The sequence below is a fragment of the Ceratotherium simum genome, chromosome 3 (genome assembly GCF_057802395.1).
Source record: "Ceratotherium simum simum isolate JZ-2026a chromosome 3, ASM5780239v1, whole genome shotgun sequence".
NCBI classification, from domain to species: domain Eukaryota; kingdom Metazoa; phylum Chordata; class Mammalia; order Perissodactyla; family Rhinocerotidae; genus Ceratotherium; species Ceratotherium simum.
In genome coordinates, this window is record NC_141902.1 from 12,453,793 (window position 1) to 12,477,783 (window position 23,991).

Genomic DNA, 23,991 nt, shown 5'->3' on the forward strand with positions numbered 1-23,991 from the left:
AGAGGGAAGTGAAGACATCAGGGGCTTAAGGGATAGGAAAAGAGGTGGTGGGATCAATAGAAATAGGCTCCAGTAGAGTTAAAAAATTGCTAGAGTCAGAGTTCTAGAGTAAGTGATCTGGAAAGATAGTAAGTGGTGGTCAGAAAGTGGGATGCTTGAAACTGATATTGATAATGACCAAGAACAGGATATGACCACAGGGTGGACAGCGGAAGTAGTATAGAGCACATGATGACAGGAGGAGAGAAACTGAAGGAGATGAGAGGCCAGGATATTGAAAGGATCATCTACACAAATATTTAAATCATCAATAATTATGACAGGCATAGGCTAAAGAAAGTGACAGTGAAGGAGATCCTAAAATCTTTAAGAAATGAGGGAAGTGACATAGGAGTGTGTACATGACTGCAACAGGAGTGCGTAGGGGGTGGTACAGTCTGAAGCATAAGCTTCAAAGCTGGAGGTGTTTAGAGAGGAAAAAGGGAACAGTGATCCACAAACACTAGTGAGGAACAAGCCTCCAAGCCCAGGGGTATAACTGCTGTGGGAGGAAATACAATCACGACTTGAGAGGATGGCAGTGGAGGTAGAATTCTCAAGGAGGTGATCAGGTTTCCATTAGAGCAGGAGGGTGTAAGTCATGTTCAGAAAAGAATACACTAATAATGTGATTCATTTATCAATGTTTACTAAAAGGTGCTGAATTAGGCACTGGGAATAAAATAGTAATAAAGACACAATCTCAGCCCTCACAAAACTGTAAGAAGTCTCATATAAAAATGATTACTTGAAAGAATTTAAACAATTTTTATAGCAAGCTAACAGTTTTATTAAGAAATGAGGATGCATGTATTGGAAGAATGGTATAACAAACTGTGATTATTTTCATATATCTAATCATTGTGGTATCAATTATATGCTAAAAACTAACTTGAATTAAGAATATGTGGGGAAAAGTCCTTTTTTAATGACAAAGAAAGAGCAGGAAATGGTAAGTCTATGCTTTTACAGACACACGCGGTTACCTGAGACAAAGCAGCATCCCGTTCCTCTATGACGGCATCCATTTCTTCGGCAGTTATTCTCTTTTTACATTCCTTGGTCTTGTAGATTCTATCCACAATTACAGCTCCATTCTCCTGAATAGCTATCCCTGTGTCTGCATTGTTTATTCTGTTCAGTAATTCCTGTAATGTCTACCAACACCATTATATGTTAGTCAGACATGAAGTTTTAATATATTTTATTTAATATAGGGTTTTAATTAATAGGCACATGTGAATTGTAAATTGACTGAGTGAAGTTATTGAATTTTCATATTGCAGCAAAGATGTACATTATTAGTGTGTCAATTCTTCTTTTTCCCACATCTTAGTTCTTGAAACCCACTCAATTGAACTTAAGCCTCTAAGATATAAGACTGACATCAAGAAATCTCCTCAGAGAATGGCTTACCATGTCATTTTCTTCAGGGTTAATATTTTCTAGCCTAGAAAAAAGGGACACAGAAAGCCTGATCAGTAGCATTTCCTTAGTGCAGCAAAATGAGTTCGCTTTTTAAATCTTTAGAACCTCAAGTAATTTCATTCGACTAGTCTTTAGAGTCAACCATGACACTGAACATATTAAAGTGCCACCTGCTCGACTCCATCTTTCAATAATGCTCCATATCTTCTGCACTGACTTCAGACTGTTAAGTTATTAATGTTTACTGATATATATGACTACAAGGATCAATTGTTCATATGTGCTTAGATGAAGAAAGTTCCCCAGTGATACAAGCACTCATTCTCATCATTGTATTTATTCCTGGACTTTCAATTCTTACTGGAAATTGTATTCTCTCTCTTTTTTGGACATCATCACAAATAAAACATGGCAAGTATTTTTATTACAAAGTTTAACTATGTTTCCTCAAAAGGAATGACAAATAATTACCACTAAATGTGACCTGAAAATCTCCTGCTGCTACCTATTATAGTCAAAACAAATATATTATGAAGAAAGGCTGACAAAAACTGGACTATATTTTTAGATGTCTAATGTTATTTTCTCTCTTTCATTACATATACAGAATTATTCAATTTAAAGACAAAGAAAGTACATTGGTTCCCCTCAAAAATACATTTTGTCTTATAAGAGTCAGAGGGCTCACTGAAGTGTTTACTGATGTTGGTGAACTGAAGACACGCAGTAAAGGTAAAGAAAGAAGTTCTAAACAACATATCTTAGAAAATGTCTATAATATAATTTAGGCAACTGTTAAATTGGATAAGTTAAATGAAAAGCCATACTGAGCATTAGTGAAATGATGTAAATTTTAGAAACGGTCTCAATTATTTTAAAATTTTACTAAAAAGTTTAGATATCCAAGTTCCTGTTTTCTCAAGCTTTTCTCCCCCATTTCTGTGCTCCTATGATTTAACATTTACCACACAAAAAAGATAACAGGAAGAGATAATAGAAGACACTTAATAGATTTGTTACAAAATTGTTCCAAACTCCACAGTTCAATGAAATCACTACATTCATGGAGAGAAAGTATAAATTTTAGAACATCGCATTTTAAAAAACATATATCAAAAAGCTATTCCTACACATAACGTAAATAGTGTAAGTTGACAGGAAGGTATAGTAATTTTGAATTATATATACTTCATTCTCAAACTACTAATGTCCACTTGGATTCACATTTCAAGAAGGGCAAATACTCTCATCTTTTATCTTTCTCCTAAAATAAATCATCAGTTTTCAAATATCCTGCTTCATAAAAGCTTATTCCACAAGAATTGTGAAGATAATCACTTCCTTTTTAAGCAATTAAAAAATATACTGGAAAAGTATAGGATGACAAAATTCTCACCCTTATTTATGATTATGTAAAAGTATTTGAAGAACACTAGTAGCACTTAACCATCAGTTACTGGTTGGCTAAATATGATTTTTAAGGAAGTCATATGTGGTGAGGAATATTTACCTTAATGTTATTCTTTTTAGATGAAATCAGACTAAGAGCTGATTATGGCAGTTTCCAAAGAAGAGTCATTCAATTTAAATTTTTATAAACTTCAGTTAATTTATTAAATTTGATAATTTAAAATGTGAAAAGATACACGAAAATTAAACATTTAGATTGGTGGATTACTGGGAACTTTTGCAAAAAAAAACTTAGTTTTAAGTTATAAATCTCCTTTTTTTATTTCAACATATGATCAGGAAGAAAACAACAGTGTAGGTAGGTTATCTAATTTATATATTCCAAATAATCAAAACAACAAAAAGTGTATGGAATTTCTATGTAATACTTATAAGTTTTTTTCAGGCACTGTAATGTGAAGAGTCATTACTTTAAGGAGACAAAAATAAAGAGTTTAAATGTTTTAAATTAACATCTTTCAACAGGGTACAGTTAAGATAACTGTATTTAGTCTAATATTAAAATTCCCTGCTAACAACTAAAATTTCTAAAAAATTAAAGTCAAATTTTCTTATCAACGGTTATACTAGATCCGGGGCACATGAAGCTAGCATTCCAACTATAAATAATTGATGTGATTGCCCTTAAAAGTACATAATATAGGAGGCAGAGTCAAGATGGCGGCGTAGGCAGACTCTGAACTCACCTCCTCCCGTGGACACAGCCAATTTACAACTACTCGTGGAAAAATTACCCCTGAGACAGAACTGAAAACTGGATGAGAGGAACTCCTGCAACAACGGACAATCCTAACTGAGGCAGAAGAGGCAGAGACTCCCTTCTGGAGAGGAAAAACGCCGCCTTCACAAGCCAGCAGCTTCCCGGCCGCCAGGAGCAGCGCACAGGTACGCAGCCTCCCTGGAGGCGCGGGGCCCTGAGCCGGGAGCGCCCCCGCTGTGGGCATTGTGTGGACCCAACACAATCGACACCAGCGGCATAATATCTGACTTTGCCTGCTGCTAAAACATTGGGGAGTACCCCCAGAAAACCCGGTTCACAAAGAAACTAAAACTGGCTCTTAAAGGGCCCGCGCACAAACTCACCCGTTTCAGAAAGCATCCTAAAATCACCAGAAAGAAAGGTGCACAGTGCTTCGGTGACAAGAGACTCACCTAATAGGCCCTGAGTGCATCTCGGTGAGGGGTGAGACCTCTCCAGGGACTGGGACATTGGCGGCGGCCATTGTTGTGGCCTGCTGTGAGCGTGCTGACATAGACGCCATTGGAGTTCTCCCTGAGACCTGCTAGCCCAGGGTCTGCTCCACCCACTAGAGCACCGATTTAATCCAGCTCAGCCAGGGCAGGCAGCCCACCCTAGAGACTGGCCCCACCCAACAACAAGCCCTCAGGCAACTTGTGGGCCTGCATAGATTGGTGACTGGATTCTCTGCAGCCTGGCAAATGAGCTGACTTGAGCGGGGCAGGGTGGGCACAAGGAGCGGGTGGAGAGTGTGGGGCGGTGGCAGAGTGTGTGGGGCTCCCGCCGTGGAGAGTCTGGGTCCGCTTGGGGAGGTCGGGGCGCTCACACGGGACAGGACTGTGTTGACTGTGTGTGTGGACCTGTGGGCAACAGGGCTTGTCAGCTGCAGAAGACTTGTGCTTCTCAAAGACCCACATAGGGGGTTTGCCCCACCTTCCAAAGCCTGAAACAACTGGGTGCTCCTGTGCCTGAGGCCAGCCCCACCCAGCTGCAATCCTCAGAGAGCTGACAAGAGACCTAATAGGCTAGAGGTTTACAGCAATTGTAAGGCACTGAGCCTAACAACCTGCCACACTGGGGGCCTACTCACTTAAAAGAAATACTGCAACACAAGTGTGGTATTAGAACTTACAGCCAACTGTGCTGGGGCTCCCCACACCTGATAAAGAGACTGAAGGGCCCACAACAACTACAAGCAGGTGAGCATTACAACAGCTGGCCAGGAGCATAACTCAGCCTCCCTGGGCACCTATAGGGAGAACTAACAGGCCACAACAGAAGGACACACGTAGCCCACATAGGGGTCACCCCTGGAACATTGAGAACTGAGGGAAGCACACTGGAAGCCTCCTAAGCCATCACTTACATAAGGTCTCCTATCCAAGAGCAGGAGACGTAGCTGACCTACCTAATACGTCGACACAAGCACAGGGAAAGAGGCAAAATGAGGAGGCAAAAGAATACATTCCAAGTAAGGGAACAGGACAAAACCCCAGAAAAGGAACTAAGTGAAACAGAAATGAGCAACCTACCCAACAGAGAGTTCAAACTAAGGGTGTTAAGGATGCTCACTGATCTGGGGAGAAGAATAGATGAACTCAGTGAGAATGTCAACAAAGAAATGGAAGATATAAAAAAGAACCAATCAGAAATGAAGAATACAATACTGGAAATGAAAAATTCATTAGAGGGACTCAAAAGCAGAGTAGAGGATACAGAAGAATGGATCTGTGAGCTGGAAGAAAGACTAGAAGAAATTACCCAAGGTGAACAGGTAAAAGAGAATAGAATCAAAAAGAGTGAGGACAGTCTAAGGGACCTCTGGGACAACATCAAGCGCACTAACATCCATGTTATAGGTGTCCCGGAAGGAGAAGAGCGAGACAAGGGGGCAGAGAATCTATTTCAAGAAATAATAGATGAAAACTTCCCTAACCTAAGGAAGGAAACAGACATCCAGGTACAGGAGGCACAGAGAGCCCCAAACAAGATAAACCCAAAGAGGCCCACACAGAGACACATCATAATCAAAATGTCCAGAATTAAAGATAAAGAGAGAATCCTAAAAGCCGCAAGAGAATGTCAAGTTACATACAAAGGAAACCCCATAAGGCTATGAGCTGACTTCTCAGCAGAAACCTTACAGGCTAGAAGAGAATGGCACGATATATTTAAAGTGCTAAAAGGAAAAAACTTACAGCCAAGAATACTCTATCCAGCAAGGTTATCATTCAAAATGGAAGGAGAGATCAAAATTTTCCCAGATAAACAAAAATTAAAGGAGTTTGTCACCAAGAAACCAGTGTTACAAGAAATGTTAAAGGGACTGATTTAAGGGGAAAAGAGAAGACCACAAATAGGAAAAATTATCTATTTCCACGATTAGAACGTAATGGATACAAATGCACAAAAAAGAGGTTAGATATGATATCAAAAACACAAAAGGAGGGAGGAGGGGAGTTAAAGAGTACAGCTTTCAGACAGAGGTCAAACTAAAGTGACCATCAATTCTATATAGAAGAAGTAAGGAACAGAGAAGGACTACTAAAACACTGAGAAAAAAAAAAAAAAGTTAAAAAATGGCAGCAAGTACATACTTATCAATAGCTACTTTAAACGTCAATGGACTAAATGCTCCAATTAAAAGGCATAGGGTGGCTGACTGGATAAAAAAACAAGACCCATATATATGCTGCATACAAGAGACACACTTCAGACCTAAAGACACTCACAAACTGAAAGTGAAGGGATGGAAAAAGATACTCCATAAATGGCAATGAGAAGAAAGCTGGGGTAGCAGTACTCATATCAGACAAAATAGACTTTAAAACAAAAACTGTAAAAAGAGACAAAGAAGGGCATCACATAATGATCAAGGGAACAATCCAACAAGAGGATATAACACTTGTAAATATCTACGCACCCAATGTAGGTGCACCTAAATATATAAAGCAATTATTAACAGACATAAAAACAGAAATAGACAGTAACACAATAATAGTAGGGGACTTTAGCACTCCACTTACACCAACGGATAGATCATCCAAACAGAAGATCAATAAGGAAACATTGGCCTTAAACGACACACTAGAACAGATGGACCTAGTAGATATATACAGAGCATTCCATCCAAAAACCGAAGAATACACGTTCTCTTCAAATGCACATGGAACATTCTCCAGGATTGATCACATATTAGGCCACAAAACAAGTCTCCATAAATTTAAGAAGATTGAAATAATACCAAGCATCTTTTCTGACCACAACGGTATGAAACTAGAAATCAACTATAGGAAGAAAATCAGAAAAGCCACAAATACATGGAGATTAAACAAAATGCTACTGAACAACGACTGGGTTAACGAAGAAATCAAAGAAGAAATCAAAAAATACCTGGAGACAAATGAAAATGAAAATACGACATGCCAGAATTTATGGGATACAGCAAAAGCGGTTCTAAGAGGGAAGTTTATAGCAATACAGGCCTATCTCAACGAACAAGAAAAATCTCAAATAAACAATCTAACAATGCACCTAAAGGAACTGGAAAAAGAGGAACAAACAAAGCCCAAAATCAGTAGAAGAAGGGAAATCATAAAAATCAGAGCAGAAATAAATGAAATAGAGACCAAAAAAACAATAGAAAAAATTAATAAAACCAAGAGCTGGTTCTTTGAAAAGATCAACAAAATAGACAAACCTTTAGCTAGACTCACCAAGAAAAGAAGAGAGAAGGCACAAATAAGTAAAATCAGAAATGAAAGAGGAGAGGTTACAACAGACACCTCAGAAATACAAAAGATTATAAGAGAATACTATGAAAAGCTACATGCCAACCAATGCGACAATCTGGAAGAAATGGATAAATTCTTAGAGTCATACAACCTTCCAAAACTGGATCAAGAAGTAGAGAATTTGAATAGACCAATCACCAGTAAGGAGATCGAAACAGTAATCACAAACCTCCCCAAAAATAAAAGTCCAGGACCAGACGGCTTCCCTGGTGAATTCTACCAAACATTCAAAGAAGACTTAATACCTATCCTTCTCAAACTCTTCCAAAAAATTGAGGAGGGGGGGAAGCTCCCTAAGTTATTCTACGAAGCTGACATTACCCTGATACCAAAACCAGACAAGGACAACACAAAAAAAGAAAATTACAGGCCAATATCACTGATGAACATCGATGCGAAAATCCTCAACAAAATACTAGCAAATCGCATACAACAATACGTTAAAAAGATTTTAACCATGATCAAGTGGGATTTATTCCAGGTATGCAGGGATGGTTTAACATTTGCAAATCAATCAACGTGATACACCACATTAATAAAATGAAGAACAAAAATCACATGATCATCTCAATAGATGCAGAGAAAGCATTTGACAAGATCCAGCATCCATTTATGATAAAAACTCTGAATAAAATGGGTATAGAAGGAAAGTACCTCAACATAATAAAGACCATATATGAGAAACCCACAGCTAATATCATCCTTAATGGAGAAAAACTGAAAGCTATCCCTCTAAGAACAGGAACCAGACAAGGATGCCCACTGTCACCACTCCTATTTAACATAGTATTGGAAGTCCTAGCCAGAGCAATCAGGCAAGAGAAAGAAATAAAAGGGATCCAAATTGGAAAGGAAGAAGTGAAACTGTCACTATTTGCAGATGACATGATTTTGTATATAGAAAACCCTAAAGAATCCACCAGAAAACTTTTAGAAGTAATAAATGAATACGGTAAAGTTGCGGGATACAAAATCAACATACAAAAATCAGTTGCATTTCTGTACACTAACAACGAAGTAGCAGAAAGAGAAATTAAGAATACCATCCCATTTACAATTGCAACAAAAAGAATAAAATACCTAGGAATAAACTTAACCAAAGAGGTGAAGGATCTGTACACAGAAAACTATAAAACATTTCTGAAAGAAATTGAAGAAGACACAAAGAAATGGAAAGATATTCCGTGCTCTTGGATTGGAAGAATTAACATAGTTAAGATGTCCATACTTCCTAAAGCCATCTATAGATTCAATGCAATCCCTATCAAAGTTCCAACAACATTTTTCACAGAAATAGAACAAAGAATCCTAAAATTTATATGGAACAACAAAAGACCCCGAATAGCTAAAGGAATCCTGAGAAGAAAGAACAAAGCTGGAGGTATCACACTCCCTGATTTCAAAATATACTACAAAGCTATAGTAACCAAAACAGCATGGTACTGGCACAAAAACAGACACACAGATCAATGGAATAGAATCGAAAGCCCAGAAATAAACCCACACATCTATGGACAGCTAATCTTTGACAAAGGAGCCAAGAACATACAATGGGGAAAAGAAAGTCTCTTCAACAAATGGTGTTGGGAAAACTGGATAGCCATATGCAAAAAAATGAAAGTAGATCCTTACCTTACACCATACACAAAAATTAACTCCAAATGGATTAAAGACTTGAATGTAAGACCTGAAACTATGAAACTTCTAGAAGAAAACATAGGCAGTACGCTCTTCCACATCGGTCTTAGCAACATCTTTTCAAACACCACATCTGACCGGGCAAGAGAAACAATAGAAAAAATAAACAAATGGGACTACAACAAACTAAAAAGCTTCTGCACAGCAAAGGAAACCATCAACAAAACGAAAAGACAACCTAACAATTGGGAGAAGATATTTGCAAACCATACATCTGATAAGGGCTTAATCTCCAAAATATATAAAGAACTCATGCATCTCAACAACAACAAAACTAACAACCCAATTAAAAAATGGGCAAAAGACCTGAACAGACATTTCTCCAAAGAAGATATACAGATGGCCAACAGACACATGAAAAGATGTTCAAAATCACTAACTATCAGGGAAATGCAAATCAAAACTACAATGAGATATCACCTCACGCCCGTCAGAATGGCTATAATTAACAAGACAGGAAACAACATGTGTTGGTGAGGATGTGGAGAAAAGGGAACTCTCATACACTGCTGGTGGGAGTGCAAACTGGTGCAGCCGCTATGGAAAACAGTATGGAGATTCCTCAAAAAATCAAGGATAGAACTACCATATGATCCAGCTATTCCACTGTTGGGTATTTATCCAAAGAACTTGAAAACACCAATTTGCAAAGGTACATGCACCCCTGTGTTCATTGCAGCGTTATTCACAATAGCCAAGACTTGGAAGCAACCTAAGTGCCCATCAAGGGACGAATGGATAAAGAAGCTGTGGTATATATACACAATGGAATACTACTCAGCCATAAGAAATGATGAAATCCAGCCATTTGTGACAACATGGATGGACATTGAGGGTATAATGCAAAGTGAAATAAGTCAGAGGGAGAAGGTCAAATACCGTATGATTTCCTTCATTAAGTAGTAGATAATAACAACAATAAACAAACACATAGGGACAGAGATTGGATTGGTGGTTACCAGAGGGGAAGGGGGGAGGGAGGAGGGTGAAAGGGATAATTCGGTACATGTGTGTGGTGATGGGTTGTAATTAGTATTTTGGTGGTGAACATGATGTAGTCCATGCAGAAATGGAAGTACAATGATGTACACCTGAAAGTTTTACAATGTTATAAACCAATGTTACTGCAATAAACAAAAAATTAAAAAAAAAAAAAAAAAGAAAAGGATCATACTGCAGATTCACTGGCAAGTCTTCCCACACACTTAGAGATTAACCAGAGAAAAAACAAAGACTTGAGACAAAAAAATTCTTAAAATTATAAATCTATATAATAAATATAATAAAATTTTTTGTTTTATAGCTGCATCAAAAAAAAAAAAGTACATAATATATAGTGATTTATCATTTTCCTGATGAATGAATTTGAATCATGTTTTGATTCAGTGTGTGCCATGTCTGCCATGCAGAGCATGAGTGAGCCAAGTCAACCACTTAGCATTTGGATCTCAATTTTGCTTTATTATTATCCTTTATAATTGATGTAAGTATATGATAAATGGTCATTAAGACAAAAATAAAACTTTAATAAAAATGTACAAATGGTTAATTTGAGATTTGAAAATTTACACAGAAACAAGTAACTTTCATATAAACATGAATCTAGAAAGAGAAAAAGCCAATACTTATATTTCTCTATTTGTATTTCTTTAAAAGTCTCAGGAAGTACTTGTTACAGATATCAAAGATCAATTACATCGTAATTTAGTCTCAACTAGATTTTATAGAGCAGGGATCAGCAAACTTTTTCTGTAAAGGGTCAAATAGTATTTTACACTTTTCATATGTTCTCTGTCACAGTCACTAAACCCTGCCTTTGTAGCACGAGAATATCCACAGACAATATGTAAATGAACAGGAGTGGCTGTGTTCCAATAAAACGTTATTTACAAAAACAGGTGGAAGGCTGGAATTGCACCACAGGTCCTTACTTTGCTGATCTCTGACGTAGAGTATTGAAAAATGAGACCAGATCTTTGATGTTAATACACTGTAAGTGCCAATTAAGTATGCTTGACATATTTTTCTGAGCTGGATCACTCAAAATCTAGTTAAAGATTAATCATCAACAAAAGTGGTTTCCAGAAAATTAAATTCAGTCCTACAATAAGTACATCACTTACTGTATCATTTAAGAAAACATAAAAATTAGACAAACAACCTATCTTTAGAAAAAAGAAAACAATTTGAAACAGCTATACAAGGCATTCAATTTTCTACATAAAATGACTTTTTAGGTTTAAGGTTTACTAGCAGCATATACAAAGCTTTACTAGTTTAATAAAGACTTAAAGTAATAGTTAGTGTTACATGAAATATAGCAGACAAACTATAAATTATATATCATTAAAATGAGGTTTACAATTACACAAAACAATCTCAACCTTTCGTAAACTCTAAATTATGCCTACAACAATCTAACTAGACATAGTCAATGATAATTAAGCAAGAATTTTGCTGAAGTAAACGTCCATGGGCTCAAGTTTCAATTGATTTCCTATACCATGCAAATTCTGACTGACAACCTTGCACTCTAAGTGAAAAGACCCATGCAAGAAATGTCACATTTTCTGATTTATCCCTAAATCAGTCAATACCACCTCTTTCCTTTCTGAACCTATAGCCATTCACCTTCTTCAATGGAAGAGGCTAAATTTTGACCTCAAATGATAAAAATCAAATCAAAAGAGATTAGCAATCGGCTAATCACAAAATTCTAAATTGTTTGTTTTTATTCTCTAAGTCTCATTTTTACACAGTGCCACCCTTAGTATGTTAGAAAATACACCAACAATAACAAAGAGACTGCAAAAAGATATCATGATCTGAAAAGTTGGAACATACATACAGAAACATGTCTATATTAGTATGTATATGTAAGTCATTTTAACTTGAATCTTTTTATTTTTTTCCTAGTTTTGGATAAAAGAAAAAAACATTGACGATTCAATGGATAAGAGAAGGCAGAGGAGTGGCAGAATAATCAGACAAGACATATATTATAACAGAAAGATGCAAAGTAGATCAAAGTGGCAAAGAAGATGAGAGAAAATGGAAGACAGAAGGAATGTGAAGATGATAGGACGCCAGAAATAGGGATTAAAACAAAAAGAGATGTGAAATAAGGTATATAATTTCAACCGATACTGCCTTCAAATGCCTTTCAATCAAGCAAAGCTCGGTGATAAACTGGTTCTATCTTAACAAGACTTTAGTATAAAATGCACTATTGAAAGTTCAGAACCTGTAGACTTCAGCTGAGTGGAAAGGAACCTCCACAGTGCCATTTAAAACCATGCTGACATGCCATTATTTTTTGTTGTTGTTCTTGCTTCTTATGTATGGTTTTGCCTGGTCCCTCACTATACCCCTGGACTATAATGAGTAGGAGCTGACTATAAACTGTTCCTAGGAACCAATAATTCTTCATATCAATTACTATTATTTTAAGTATTTATGTAATTATTTACTTAATATCTATTTTCTTAACTAAACTGGGACCTAATGCTGTCTTCTGAGCAAATAGCACTGTACCCAACACACAGTATATATTCAATAAATATTTATTGAATGGATTAATTAACTAAAAGAAAAGGCTTCGGATTGAGTGTTTTCTTTTCCTCCCTTCCCCATTCTCCCTTAATACGAAAGCTACAAAAACAAAATGAAAAAGGCTCTGCCTCAAGCAACTCTGATTTTAATATATTGTAATAAAAACTCTAACAAATATATGTACAATAAAAGTATATAGACAATGGATGGTTAAAAAAAATTAGGGAAGAAGGAGAGGCTCAATTTAGATCCTCATCAGTTAAAGAGACAGAATGAACAAAACTAAAAGACAGATTTAATAGGAGCTCTAAGGAAGAAGTTTTGGTTTGGGTATGTGGGCAGACAGTTGTGCCACTGATCAGGATAGGGGGTTAAGGAGGATCAGGTTTTAAGAATGAATTAATAAATCCCATTTTGGATATGCTACATTTGAGATGCCTGTGTAAATCTGAGATAGACAAGTCCTACAATGCGTAAGTGATGAACTGGTGACTTTGGATAAGTAGTCAACCCTTCAAAGTTTTTTCACCTACAAAGCATGAATATTACCTACCTCAAAGAGTTGTGACAGTACAAAAAACCGATTTGTTATCTTTTGGGAGTGAATTTGTTTTTTGGAAAGCAATAATATCTATATAGAAGCAAATTTGATGAATAAAATTGGTGATCAATCTAGGTAACAAGATTTATGGTAATAAATTACATGTAAATATAGCACTGTGCAGCAGCTGATAAACTGAATGTAACAGTACTTGCAGATCCCCAAAGAAGAGTTCTAAAGTTATAATGCAAGAGTTACTGAAGTAAGAAAAATGCTATCTACTTTGAAAAGTATGTTTTAAAACATTTGGCCCGGGCTGGCCCCGTGGCTTAGCGGTTAAGTGCGCGCGCTCCGCTACTGGCGGCCCGGGTTCGGATCCCAGGCGTGCACCAACGCACCGCTTCTACGGCCATGCTGAGGCCACGTCCCACACACAGCAACTAGAAGGATGTGCAACTATGACATACAACTATCTACTGGGGCTTTGGGGGAAAAAAAAGGAGGAGGATTGGCAATAGATGTTAGCTCAGAGCCAGTCTTCCTGAGCAAAAGGAGGAGGATTAGCATGGATGTTAGCTCAAGGCTGATCTTCCTCCCAGAAAAAAAAAAAAAAAAGATGCTTAATATCATTTGTCATTGGAAAATGGCTAACATCCAAAACAAAAAACAAAACAAAACAAGAATGATGGTTCCAAATGCCGGTAAAGATGCAGAGCAACAGAAACTGATTCGTTGCTGGTGGGAATGAAAAACAGTACAGCCACTTTGGAAGAAGCCAAAGTTAACATAGATTTAACATGTCCCAGCAATCATGCTACTAGGTTTAGCCAACTGATTTGAAAACATATGTCCACACAAAAACCTGTATGTAAATGCTTAGAGCAACTTTATTCAAAATCACCAAAAATTAGAGAAAAAGGAATCATCAGGAGGCCAGAGGATCCTAGGACAGAATGCAGACTATGAAAAGGAGTCTGATTACATTATAAATATAAAGCATAACCTCACTTAAAAAGAGACAACCTAAGTAACTTTGGAAAGTGGTATTTTGATTGAAAACTATAAGACTAAAGACTAAAGGAACTATACATCAACAGTGTACTCTAGTTGGTAAAGTTGTTTCTCGTGGGGGTATGGGTTAATGACTCTGAAAGTGTTATAATGTATACTGGGGTAGAACAAATAAGTAAATGGATGGTGGTGGGTAGGAGCTAGGTTTCTTACTGTTGCAGAGGGAAATTACACATAAGAGAAAGGCGAAAGCTAGAATGAATTATGTGGTACTGGATTAGAATCAGGGACAGCAGTATGAATTCAGGTTTAGCCTAATAAAGGTATAGATGGATAGATACATAAATAATAACAGATATGTGTGTATATATCAGTTAGTATATATACATATATTTCCCGGCTCTTTCTGCTGATTGGGCCAAGAAGTAGTCACACCCAGCAATAATGAGCACATGCGGTATCCACATCTTGGTTTCTAATACCATTTTCCATGAAAAGGAACCAGGGCTCCTTTAATGAATGGTTGATTTTAGGAGTGGGCCACATACCTATACATCCCTATAAAATATGACCCTGGAGCATCTTGTGGTGCCAGAAAGTATTCAAAAATCAAAAGGGTGGGGACATGTCAAAGGGATATAGGAGGTAACATGAAAGAGCTTCCACTAGCCAAAGCTGGAACAGCACCAGGAACAAAATAGTAAATAACACAGTATTTAGATTATAAGCCAAAGTATTAAATAAATGCCAATGAATCCATACCAATACAAATAAATGACAAAATAAATAAATAGATGGGGAAGAGACAAATCTCCTGTAATGAAGAACTACAAATAATTTATGTAGATATTCTCCCCTGTGGGAAGTAGGACTCAACCTTCTAGCCCACACTCCCACTCCTCATCCTTGAGTATGGGCTGCGCTTAAGGGATTTGCTTCAGAGAGCAGTGCATCAAAGGGGAATATGGCTGAGTGAGTTACAGTGGAGAAACATGGCAAGCAGCACCTCAGCCAGGTGATCGAGATTAACATCATTAGTGGTGTACCTTGTTGATCACATATAACCTTGAAATGACGTGATGAGAATGGCACTTCACTCCTGTCGTCAAAAAACCAATACCTCAGCCTTATCATGAAAAAAACTTCAGAAAAACCCAAATTGAGAGAGATTCTATACAATACATGATCAGTACTCCTGAAAACTGTCAAAGTCATCAAAAACAAGGAAAGTCTGAGGAAATGTTACAGACCTGAGTAGGCAAAGGAGACATAGCGACTAAATGTATATGGAATCCTGGATAGGATCTTGGAACATAAAAAGGACATTAGAGTAAATTAGTAAAATCTGAATAAAGTACGGAATTTAGTTAACAGTTATGTGACAATGTTGCTTTCTCCCACGTGACATATGTACCATAAAAATGTAAGATGTTAACAATAAGGGAAAGTGGGTGAGAGTTATACAGGAACTCTCTCTATTATCTTCACAACTGTTCTATACATCTAAAACTATTCTAAAATAAAATGTCTATCTGAAAAAAAAAGGAAGTCCAAGTAAAAATGGTAGAGTGACATCTGAACATAGAAATCTATTTATTCCATCATATAACCACATGAACAGAAGATAAAAATTATTCAAACAGTAAAGAAAGTAGGAGATCACATAGTAATTTTTTAAAGTAGGGACAGGGTAGAGAGTGCAGAGATGACGATTTTGACCAGGGTCAACTAACTTTTCCTTTTACACGTGAAAATAAGTATTGAGAAAAGACAGTTAGCTCACCAAATCCTGAGAATATTTCACTAATACTACACAGGCTGGAAATAACCTGAGAGACCAATGAGTTGAGCAGACAACCCAGAGAAAAGTAAAGGAAATCCTTCCTGAGTAGAAGCCTGCATTATCTTTACAGATGAAGCAAGAATCATCAGGGCTGGCCATCTTCTACTACACTGGTGGAACAAATAAAGCCTAAAAGTAATACTCCATGGAATCAAGATACACACAAGACCAGATGGAGTGAACCCTCAGTGCAAGACACCAAACAAAATCCCCTAAGTAGAGGACAGAACCTCCAACAAAAGGGGCATTCAGCCCCAGCGAGGTCGTCCCAACCTGCATCCCCACCCCACTGCCCTAGGACTATAAAAGAAGGGGGCCAAAGAGCAATACCTAGCCAAGAAACCGCAGCTCAGAGGTGAAGACAAATAGGTTTCAAATAATAACGAATGTTTATCAAGGAAGATTCACTTGCACTGTACCGGAACAAAGAAAAGTTCTTCACAATTCAAGCATCAGCAAGATGAAGAGAAATAACATGTCAACAAGAATACACCACAAACAGATGGCAAAACATCATGCAAAAGACATAAAGATCATAACAGGGAAAGAAGAAAACTTTCCTATTAGTGTTTTTTTTTCCCTATCAGTATTATTTTAGAGTAACATAATAAGAACATGAATTCAATAAAACCAAGGTCAAAGAGAAGGTGCCAAAACAAAAGAGTGAATGAAAAGGGTAATTGAAAACTTAAGGAAACAAGTTAGGAACCATAAACAAACAAACAAACAAACAAACAAATATGAACTAGAAAGAACAAGGAAGAGAATAGCGACCATTGGAATTACTAACATAAAGGAAAGGTTTGAGATTATCACAGTGAATGTAGAGAAAAAGACAGGGATTAAAATAATTATTGAACAGATAATAGATAAGGACAAAAGTGTCCCAGTATAAGGGTAATTGGAGTCTCCAAAACAGAAAACCTAAAAAACAGAATAAAAAAACTCACAAATCTAAAATTTCTCTTAAATAGAAGAATCAAATAAATAGTTCTTAGAAAGGCACGCTGTGGTTCCAAAAATGTTATTACAGAATAATCAACACAAACATCCTAATTAAGTTCTACTTCAAGAAGAAAGAAAGAACCCTTCAAGTATCCAGATGGGAAAAAAACAAACCCCCTATAAGTGAGGAAAGAAAACCTCTGATTGATCTCAGACTTCTTTTTAGCCAAACTCAATGTCCAAAGACAGAAGAGTAACATTTTTACAAGGTTTTATAATTTAAAAAGACTTGATCCAAGAATTTTACTCATAACCAATTTGAATACAAGGATAACACACAGCCAGTCTGCAGCATGTTATATCAGAGAATAAAGTATTTATGAGCCCTTCCTCAAAAAACTGAAAATGAAATTCGCTTACCCAGGGATTCCCGGCAATGAAAAACTCAAGTGTAAAAATGCCATGTATGATAAAAGTTCCTGTAATGATTATTCAATCCTTTTAAATATAAAATTAAGACTACAGGGGAACACTTTGGCTATAGAATCCAACACAAGGTCTACACATATTTTAAAAGTAGAATTTATAAAGAAAAAGAAAAAACGAGAAGTTTAAAACTGCTTATTTACTTCATAGCTGAGTCAAATATTTAATTTGTGTTTTACTGAAACACTGCTTAAAAAAGACCTTGATGATTCCAACATCTTAATGTTTTTCAGTCTCTTTTCTTAAATTTAGAAGGATCTTTAGGGAATTAATATATCTTATTGAGAGAAAACATTGCATGAAGTTCAGAAATTTCTTCAGTTTTATTTCAATTGATTATTACTCTTAAATTCAAGTAAGGCTTATACAGCACTTGCTACAAACCAGGTACTTTTCAATATTTATTAAATCATTAAAGTCCTCACAACAACTTATTAAAGTAGGCACTATTTACTCATTTTGTAGACAAGAAACTGAATCCCAGAGACTCTGAGTAATTTGTTCACGGCTGCCCAGCTAGGAAGCAACAGAGCCAAGATTCAAAGACAGATGCCTGGGTCTGGAATCTGTGCTCTTAACCTCTACACTACAATGCCTCTCAAATAAAACAGCATGTAGAGAATGATTTGTTTTCTTTTTTTTTTTTATCCCAAGGAAGATTTGTCCTGAGCTAACATCTGTTGCCCATCTTCCTCTTTTTGCTTGAAGATTAGCCCTGAGCTAACATCTATGCCAACCTTCCTCTATTTTGCACGTGGGCCGCGACAGCATGGCCTCTGACCAGTGGTGTAGGTCCGCGCCCAGGGGCCAAACCCAGCCATCGAAGCAGAGCGCCAAACTTAACCACTAGGACCTGGGGCCAGCCCTGAGAATGATTTGATTTATCAAATTAATTCTATGTATGCACCCATTCAACCATCAACCACCCATCCTTCCAGATAATAGTGCTTAAGTACATAAGCAAAGAGAAATGCTTGGAATAATGTTTCCCTATTGATAAAGATAATTATTTGGGAGTAGTCAGTGTGGAATTTAGGTAAATTTTTTTTGTTTCTTTATTTCTGTTTTTCAATGAATTTAATGCTTTATAATGACTCTCTATCAGTCTTCAAACAAAATGAGGCCATTAACCTAAACAAAAAACAAATCACATTACCTAATCACAACTTGAACATCGTCATGTAATTATTTGACTTTCTGTCTCTCTAATGAACCATGTTGTAATTAGTACTTTACCGTGATCCCCCCGAGAGCCTATCACAATGTTGGGCAGAGCAAACACACAACAAATACACTGATTAATCACCATAAAATATTAGATTCCTACATTCTATCTGTCTTACAAGTAACCTATTTCTAGGGCCTTTCCACCCAAAGCGAACTCCTTAGACTAGCATCATTAGCATCATCTGGGAGCTGGAAGAGGGAGAAGCTCAGGCTTCACTCTATTTCAGGTGTCACTAAGGTTTAAGAGCCACAGCCAGAAGAAGTGAAAAGTAGTGAAGAGCAGGAATGAGCAGAGAGCAGTGAAAGAACCCAGATAGCCGAAATAAGGCAAGTGATCATAGAAGGACAGGGAAGAAAAGAGGAGTCACAAAGGAAGGTGGGGTAAGGACATCATGAAGAAGTGAAGAAAGCAATTGTACTGAGAATGTTGTGCATTTCTTTTCCTTTGTTAGTGACTGTTATCCCTGACATGCAAACTACCAGAGTGCCAAAAGTTTTAAAAAAAGACTGTGGAGATATGGAATTTATCAGTGTAACATACAAGAATCGGTAACATTTTTGAATATGTAACCACCACATAATGCATGCACTTTCTAAATGCTCCTAATATCATTAACAGTTTTAAATGTGTACATACACTTTTAGAGACATTTCCAAATGCTTGGCTCGTGCAACTGCTTCATCTCTCTCCTCATTGGCTAATTGCAGTCGAGACATAATAGCTTCATCACGCTCCCTCTGTGCAAAATAGACTTCTTCAACCAGAGCTAGCAAGATATATAATCCATAATTAATTGGAGAAAATAAAGGAGAAATGCATACTTTTAGCAAAAATAATTTTATTTTATTCAACTGAATTAGTATCAATTAATCATTTGAGAAAACATTATTTTACAAAGCTACTGCAAAATTGAGATACCACTTCACACCCATAATAGCAAAAATTAAAAAGGTCAAATAATAACAAATATTGTGAGCTTGTGAAATTAAGGAAACTCACATATACTGCAGATAGGTGTATACATTTCTACAACCACCTGAAGAGCAATTTGGCAACATTTATTACAGTTGAAGACGTGCCTAGCCTATAACCTGGCAAATCTCCTCTTTGGTGTGCACCTAGAGAAATTTCTGCACATATGCACAAGGAAACATGCATAAAAATGCTTATTGCAGCATTAAATAATAGCAAAAATTTAGAAATAATCCACGCCCAATAACAGAAGGAGGAATAAATAACTTACTATAGATTCAAAATGGAATGCTATCCAGCATTTAAGATGAATCAACTATAGACAAATGGACAAATCTCAAAAATAAAGTTGTGGCAAAAATAGCAAGTTGCAAAGGAAAACAACTCGACCTATTATTTATGGATAGACACAATAAATATTAAAATGAGCATGGAAATGATAAACAGCAAATTCAGGATAGTAGTTATCTCCGGAGGGTGGTGGAAGGAGAGGGAAGGAGAAGGGATCAGGGAAGAGCACAGGGCAGCGCTGTGCTGGTTTAGGGGCACCATTTATACGGATTATAATGCAAATGGCATCATCTAGGTGTGTGCAGCACTGGATAGGCGGCTGTGATGTTATCTGAAATTGTTGTTTCTCAAGCATAATTTCTACTTGAAATCTTACATAACTTTTAAACTATCACTGCAATGGTAGACAAAAAGGAGCTCAAATACTTCAATGAACCAAATTTTATTTATGCTGTCAAACCACAAAATAAGCTTAGGAAAGATGTTTGAAATGTTCTTTTCCTAAGAACCTTAGTTCTTCAACTAAACATAAGAAAAAATAGTGCAAAGGTCTTAGAAGTCTTACAGGAACCATCTCAAGGCCAATGTGGCTGGAGTGCAGAGAGAAAGGCTGAGGACCTGGGAGCTCACACCGAGCCTTGTAAGCCATAGCAAGGATTTTAGATGTCATCTAATATGAGAGTAGCCATTGGAGGGTTCTGAGCAAGGAAACGACAGCATCACATTTATATGTGAAAGGGAATTCTGGCTTCTGGGTGAGAAATAGTCCATAGGTGGGCAAGCTTGGAGGCAGAGACCAGTTAGGAGACTAGAGGAGCAGTCTAAGCAAGAATTCACATCAATAACCCACATAAATGACCCATTCCTTGGAACTTTAAGCTACCTAGAAATACATACATATATGCCATCCTAAAGTTTGGATATTATACTAAAGGACTTCTAGAATAGGAACAACTTGATCAGATCTGTGTTTTAGTAGGAAACTCCCACAGATTCGTGCACAGAGTGTGTGTAGAAGATGCAGGCATCAGAGGAAAGTTGCAGGTTGGATTGTATATGCCCCTTAACCCAATATTAGATTACCGTAACAGTCGAGGGAAGAAATGATGAAATCCTGAACTAAGGCAAGGGCAACAGAAATGAAAAAGAAAATGGATCCAATTCATTAAAAAAGAGAGTAAAACAGCAGGACCTAAAAGTTAAGCATGTACTGAATTTTACAGACTGGGCTGGCCCCGTAGTGGCATTTAATTTAATGTCCAATAAAATTTTAAATTTCTCTAAGTAACCCAAACGTATGGTTGAGACAAATACCATAAAAAGGTAATTTTCTATTATTTCATTTATTTAAAGTTCAAAAACACAGAAGAATGACCTAGTTATTAAACTAAGGATAATGGTTACCTTTTGGAGGTAGTACTAGAAGGGAGGATGAGGGAGGTTTCTGGGATATTAGTGATATTTGGTTTCTTATCTAGGTGCTGGTTACACAAATGTGTTCACTTTCTGAGATTTATAAAACTGCATAGTTATTTGTGTATTTTTTGTGTTTACATGTTAAAACTAAATCAGAAAGATGACATAAAAGTAACATATTTATCTAGTTAAAAAGGAGAGTTGATTTAAAGAAAAATATTAAGTGAATAGTACAAAAAAAGTTATCATATATGATAAAATTTTTGAAGGTATATGTTAGGATTAAATTTTAAGCAACAGAGACTTGCCCTCCTGGTCAAGATGGAATAACAGGATCCAGATTTGTCCTCCCACTTAAAACAATTTTTTAAAATGGACAAAATATATGGGATAACAGCTTTCAAGACTATAAGGAAACAAAGAACAGTGACCTGAGAGAGGAAAACAAATAAGTTGAGCGCTATGATTGGCTCAGCTGAACACACTGAAAGAGCTTCCAGGACATGGCACAGAAAGGGAAGAATGTAGGAGTCCAGCTGACTCCACAATGTGAGGAGAAAGAGAGAAGAGTCTGGGGAAACCAAAGCAGCTAGAATTCATAAGAGAGACTATTAGAGAAAAAACAGCTGCAAAGAGAGAAAACTTTGGAGACATGCAGAGTCTTCCTCAAGAAGTCAGGTGAGTACTACACACACGTGTGTGTATGAACTAACCCACGCGGGGGAAAGAACTGTCCGAAAGGACTAGAGGCAACATGTCCTGAGCTCCACAAAACCAGAAATAGTGCATGTTTCCAACAGCCAGACTGGAAAACCTCATGATGCATGAGGTACTGGATGGTGTACACAGAAGGGTCTTGCCTCAGGAGTGTGGATTAACTAACCCTAGACCAAACACTGCTCTGCTAACATCTACATATCTTTAAAGCATGAATCAAAGGGAGCAACCTGTTGCTAAGAAATGTAAGTACCCCTCAGAACAAAGCTCAAGAATATTTTATAAGAACACAAAAATAGCCAGCTCCCAAAATGGTAAAACTCATCATGGCATCCAATTACCAGGCATGCAAGCATGAAAATTAAGACCCATAATGAGAGAAAAATTAATCAATTGAAACTGATCAACATTTTTGTCAACCGACTAATATATAACCTTGTTTTATGTTTGCTTCTGTTTGAAGATACTTTATTTAATATACATTGCTGATTTATTAACATTGACTTCACAGCCAACAGCACTATAACTAATACCTGAACAAAGCATATCTAACACACATATTTTCTCCGTAAGGCTCATCACAGCCTTCTTGAGTTTAGGGAACACTAGATTGCATTTCAGCCCTACACTTGGGGCCTATTTTAAACAGTGAAACCACCAATAAAAGGCACAAAAATGCAATAAATGTGACATTAAATAAGCTACAAAAAGGACACTTGTTTAGAATATAAGAGCTGAAACGAGAAGGCGGAGTGTGGCCTTGAGATGATCATGTTGTTTTTCTTTTCTTGGTTTGTTATCTTGGTAATTTTTATGAATTTTTTAATGGTAAACCAACCTTGCATTCCACAAAATGAATCACAGTCCCAAATGCAAAACCTATAACTATAAAACTTCTGGGAGAAAACCTCTGTGACTTCAGGTAGGCAGAGATTTCTTAACTATAATACCAAAGCATAATTCATTTTTAAAAAATTGATAAATTGGACTTCACTTAAAAATTTGCATTCTTCAAAAGACACTGATAAGAAAATGAAAAGACAAGCCACAGCCTGGAAGGAAATAACTGCAAAGCACGTATGTGATAAAAGACTTGCATCCAAACAAAATTTTAAAAACTCTCAAAGCTCAATAATAAGGAAACGAAAAACCCAATTAAAAATGGGGAAAAACTTGAACACTTTATCAAAACAGACATACTCATGGTAAATAAGCACAGAAAACGGGGCTCAACATCTTTAGTCACTAGAAGCGCAAAAAGCTATGAGATCACTACCACATACCTATTCTTATGGCTAAAATGAAAGATTGATTAAAGATGTTAGCAAGGATGGAGAGCAACTGGAACTCACATACTGCTGGTGGGAATGTAAGACAGTACATTTGCCGTTTGTCTATTTCTTAAAGAATTAAACATACATCTACTGTAAGATTCAGTTATTCCACTCACTGGTATTTATCCAAACGAAATTAAAGCATATGCCCATACAAACACTTAAACATGAACAGTCATAGCATCTTTATTTATAATAAGCAAAAACTAGAAACAACCCAAATTTCTATCAACAGATGAACGAATAAACTATATGACAATTTTGTGCTGGAGCAACTAGATATCCACTTGCATAAAATCAAATGCTTTTAATCGACAGTTTAGATAAGGTTCAGACATTCTTCTCATGAACACAGCTTTTGGAAGTACTGTACTTTTCAGCACAATTTCTATAGTTTTCTTTTCAAGGCAGTATCATTACTCCTATGTGACTTTCTTTGGCTGTACTATTCCGCTACCATGTATAATTTATCACGCTGTTTTGAAAG

The 23,991-nt window shown here is 36.7% G+C and overlaps 1 protein-coding gene across 14 annotated transcripts in view; it reads right to left on the minus strand.

Moving 5' to 3' along the window:
• MIPOL1 (mirror-image polydactyly 1) overlaps window positions 1-23,991 on the minus strand; it is a 313,803-nt gene that overhangs the window by 203,348 nt on the left and 86,464 nt on the right. For all 14 annotated transcript variants that reach the window (XM_087422434.1, XM_087422426.1, XM_087422419.1 and 11 more), the window contains 3 exons: window positions 19,411-19,540; window positions 1,456-1,489; window positions 1,026-1,196 (listed from right to left, as the gene is read on the minus strand). In XM_087422434.1, the coding sequence (XP_087278560.1) occupies window positions 1,026-1,196; window positions 1,456-1,489; window positions 19,411-19,540 (335 nt within the window). The remainder of the gene's footprint in view (window positions 1-1,025; window positions 1,197-1,455; window positions 1,490-19,410; window positions 19,541-23,991) is intronic.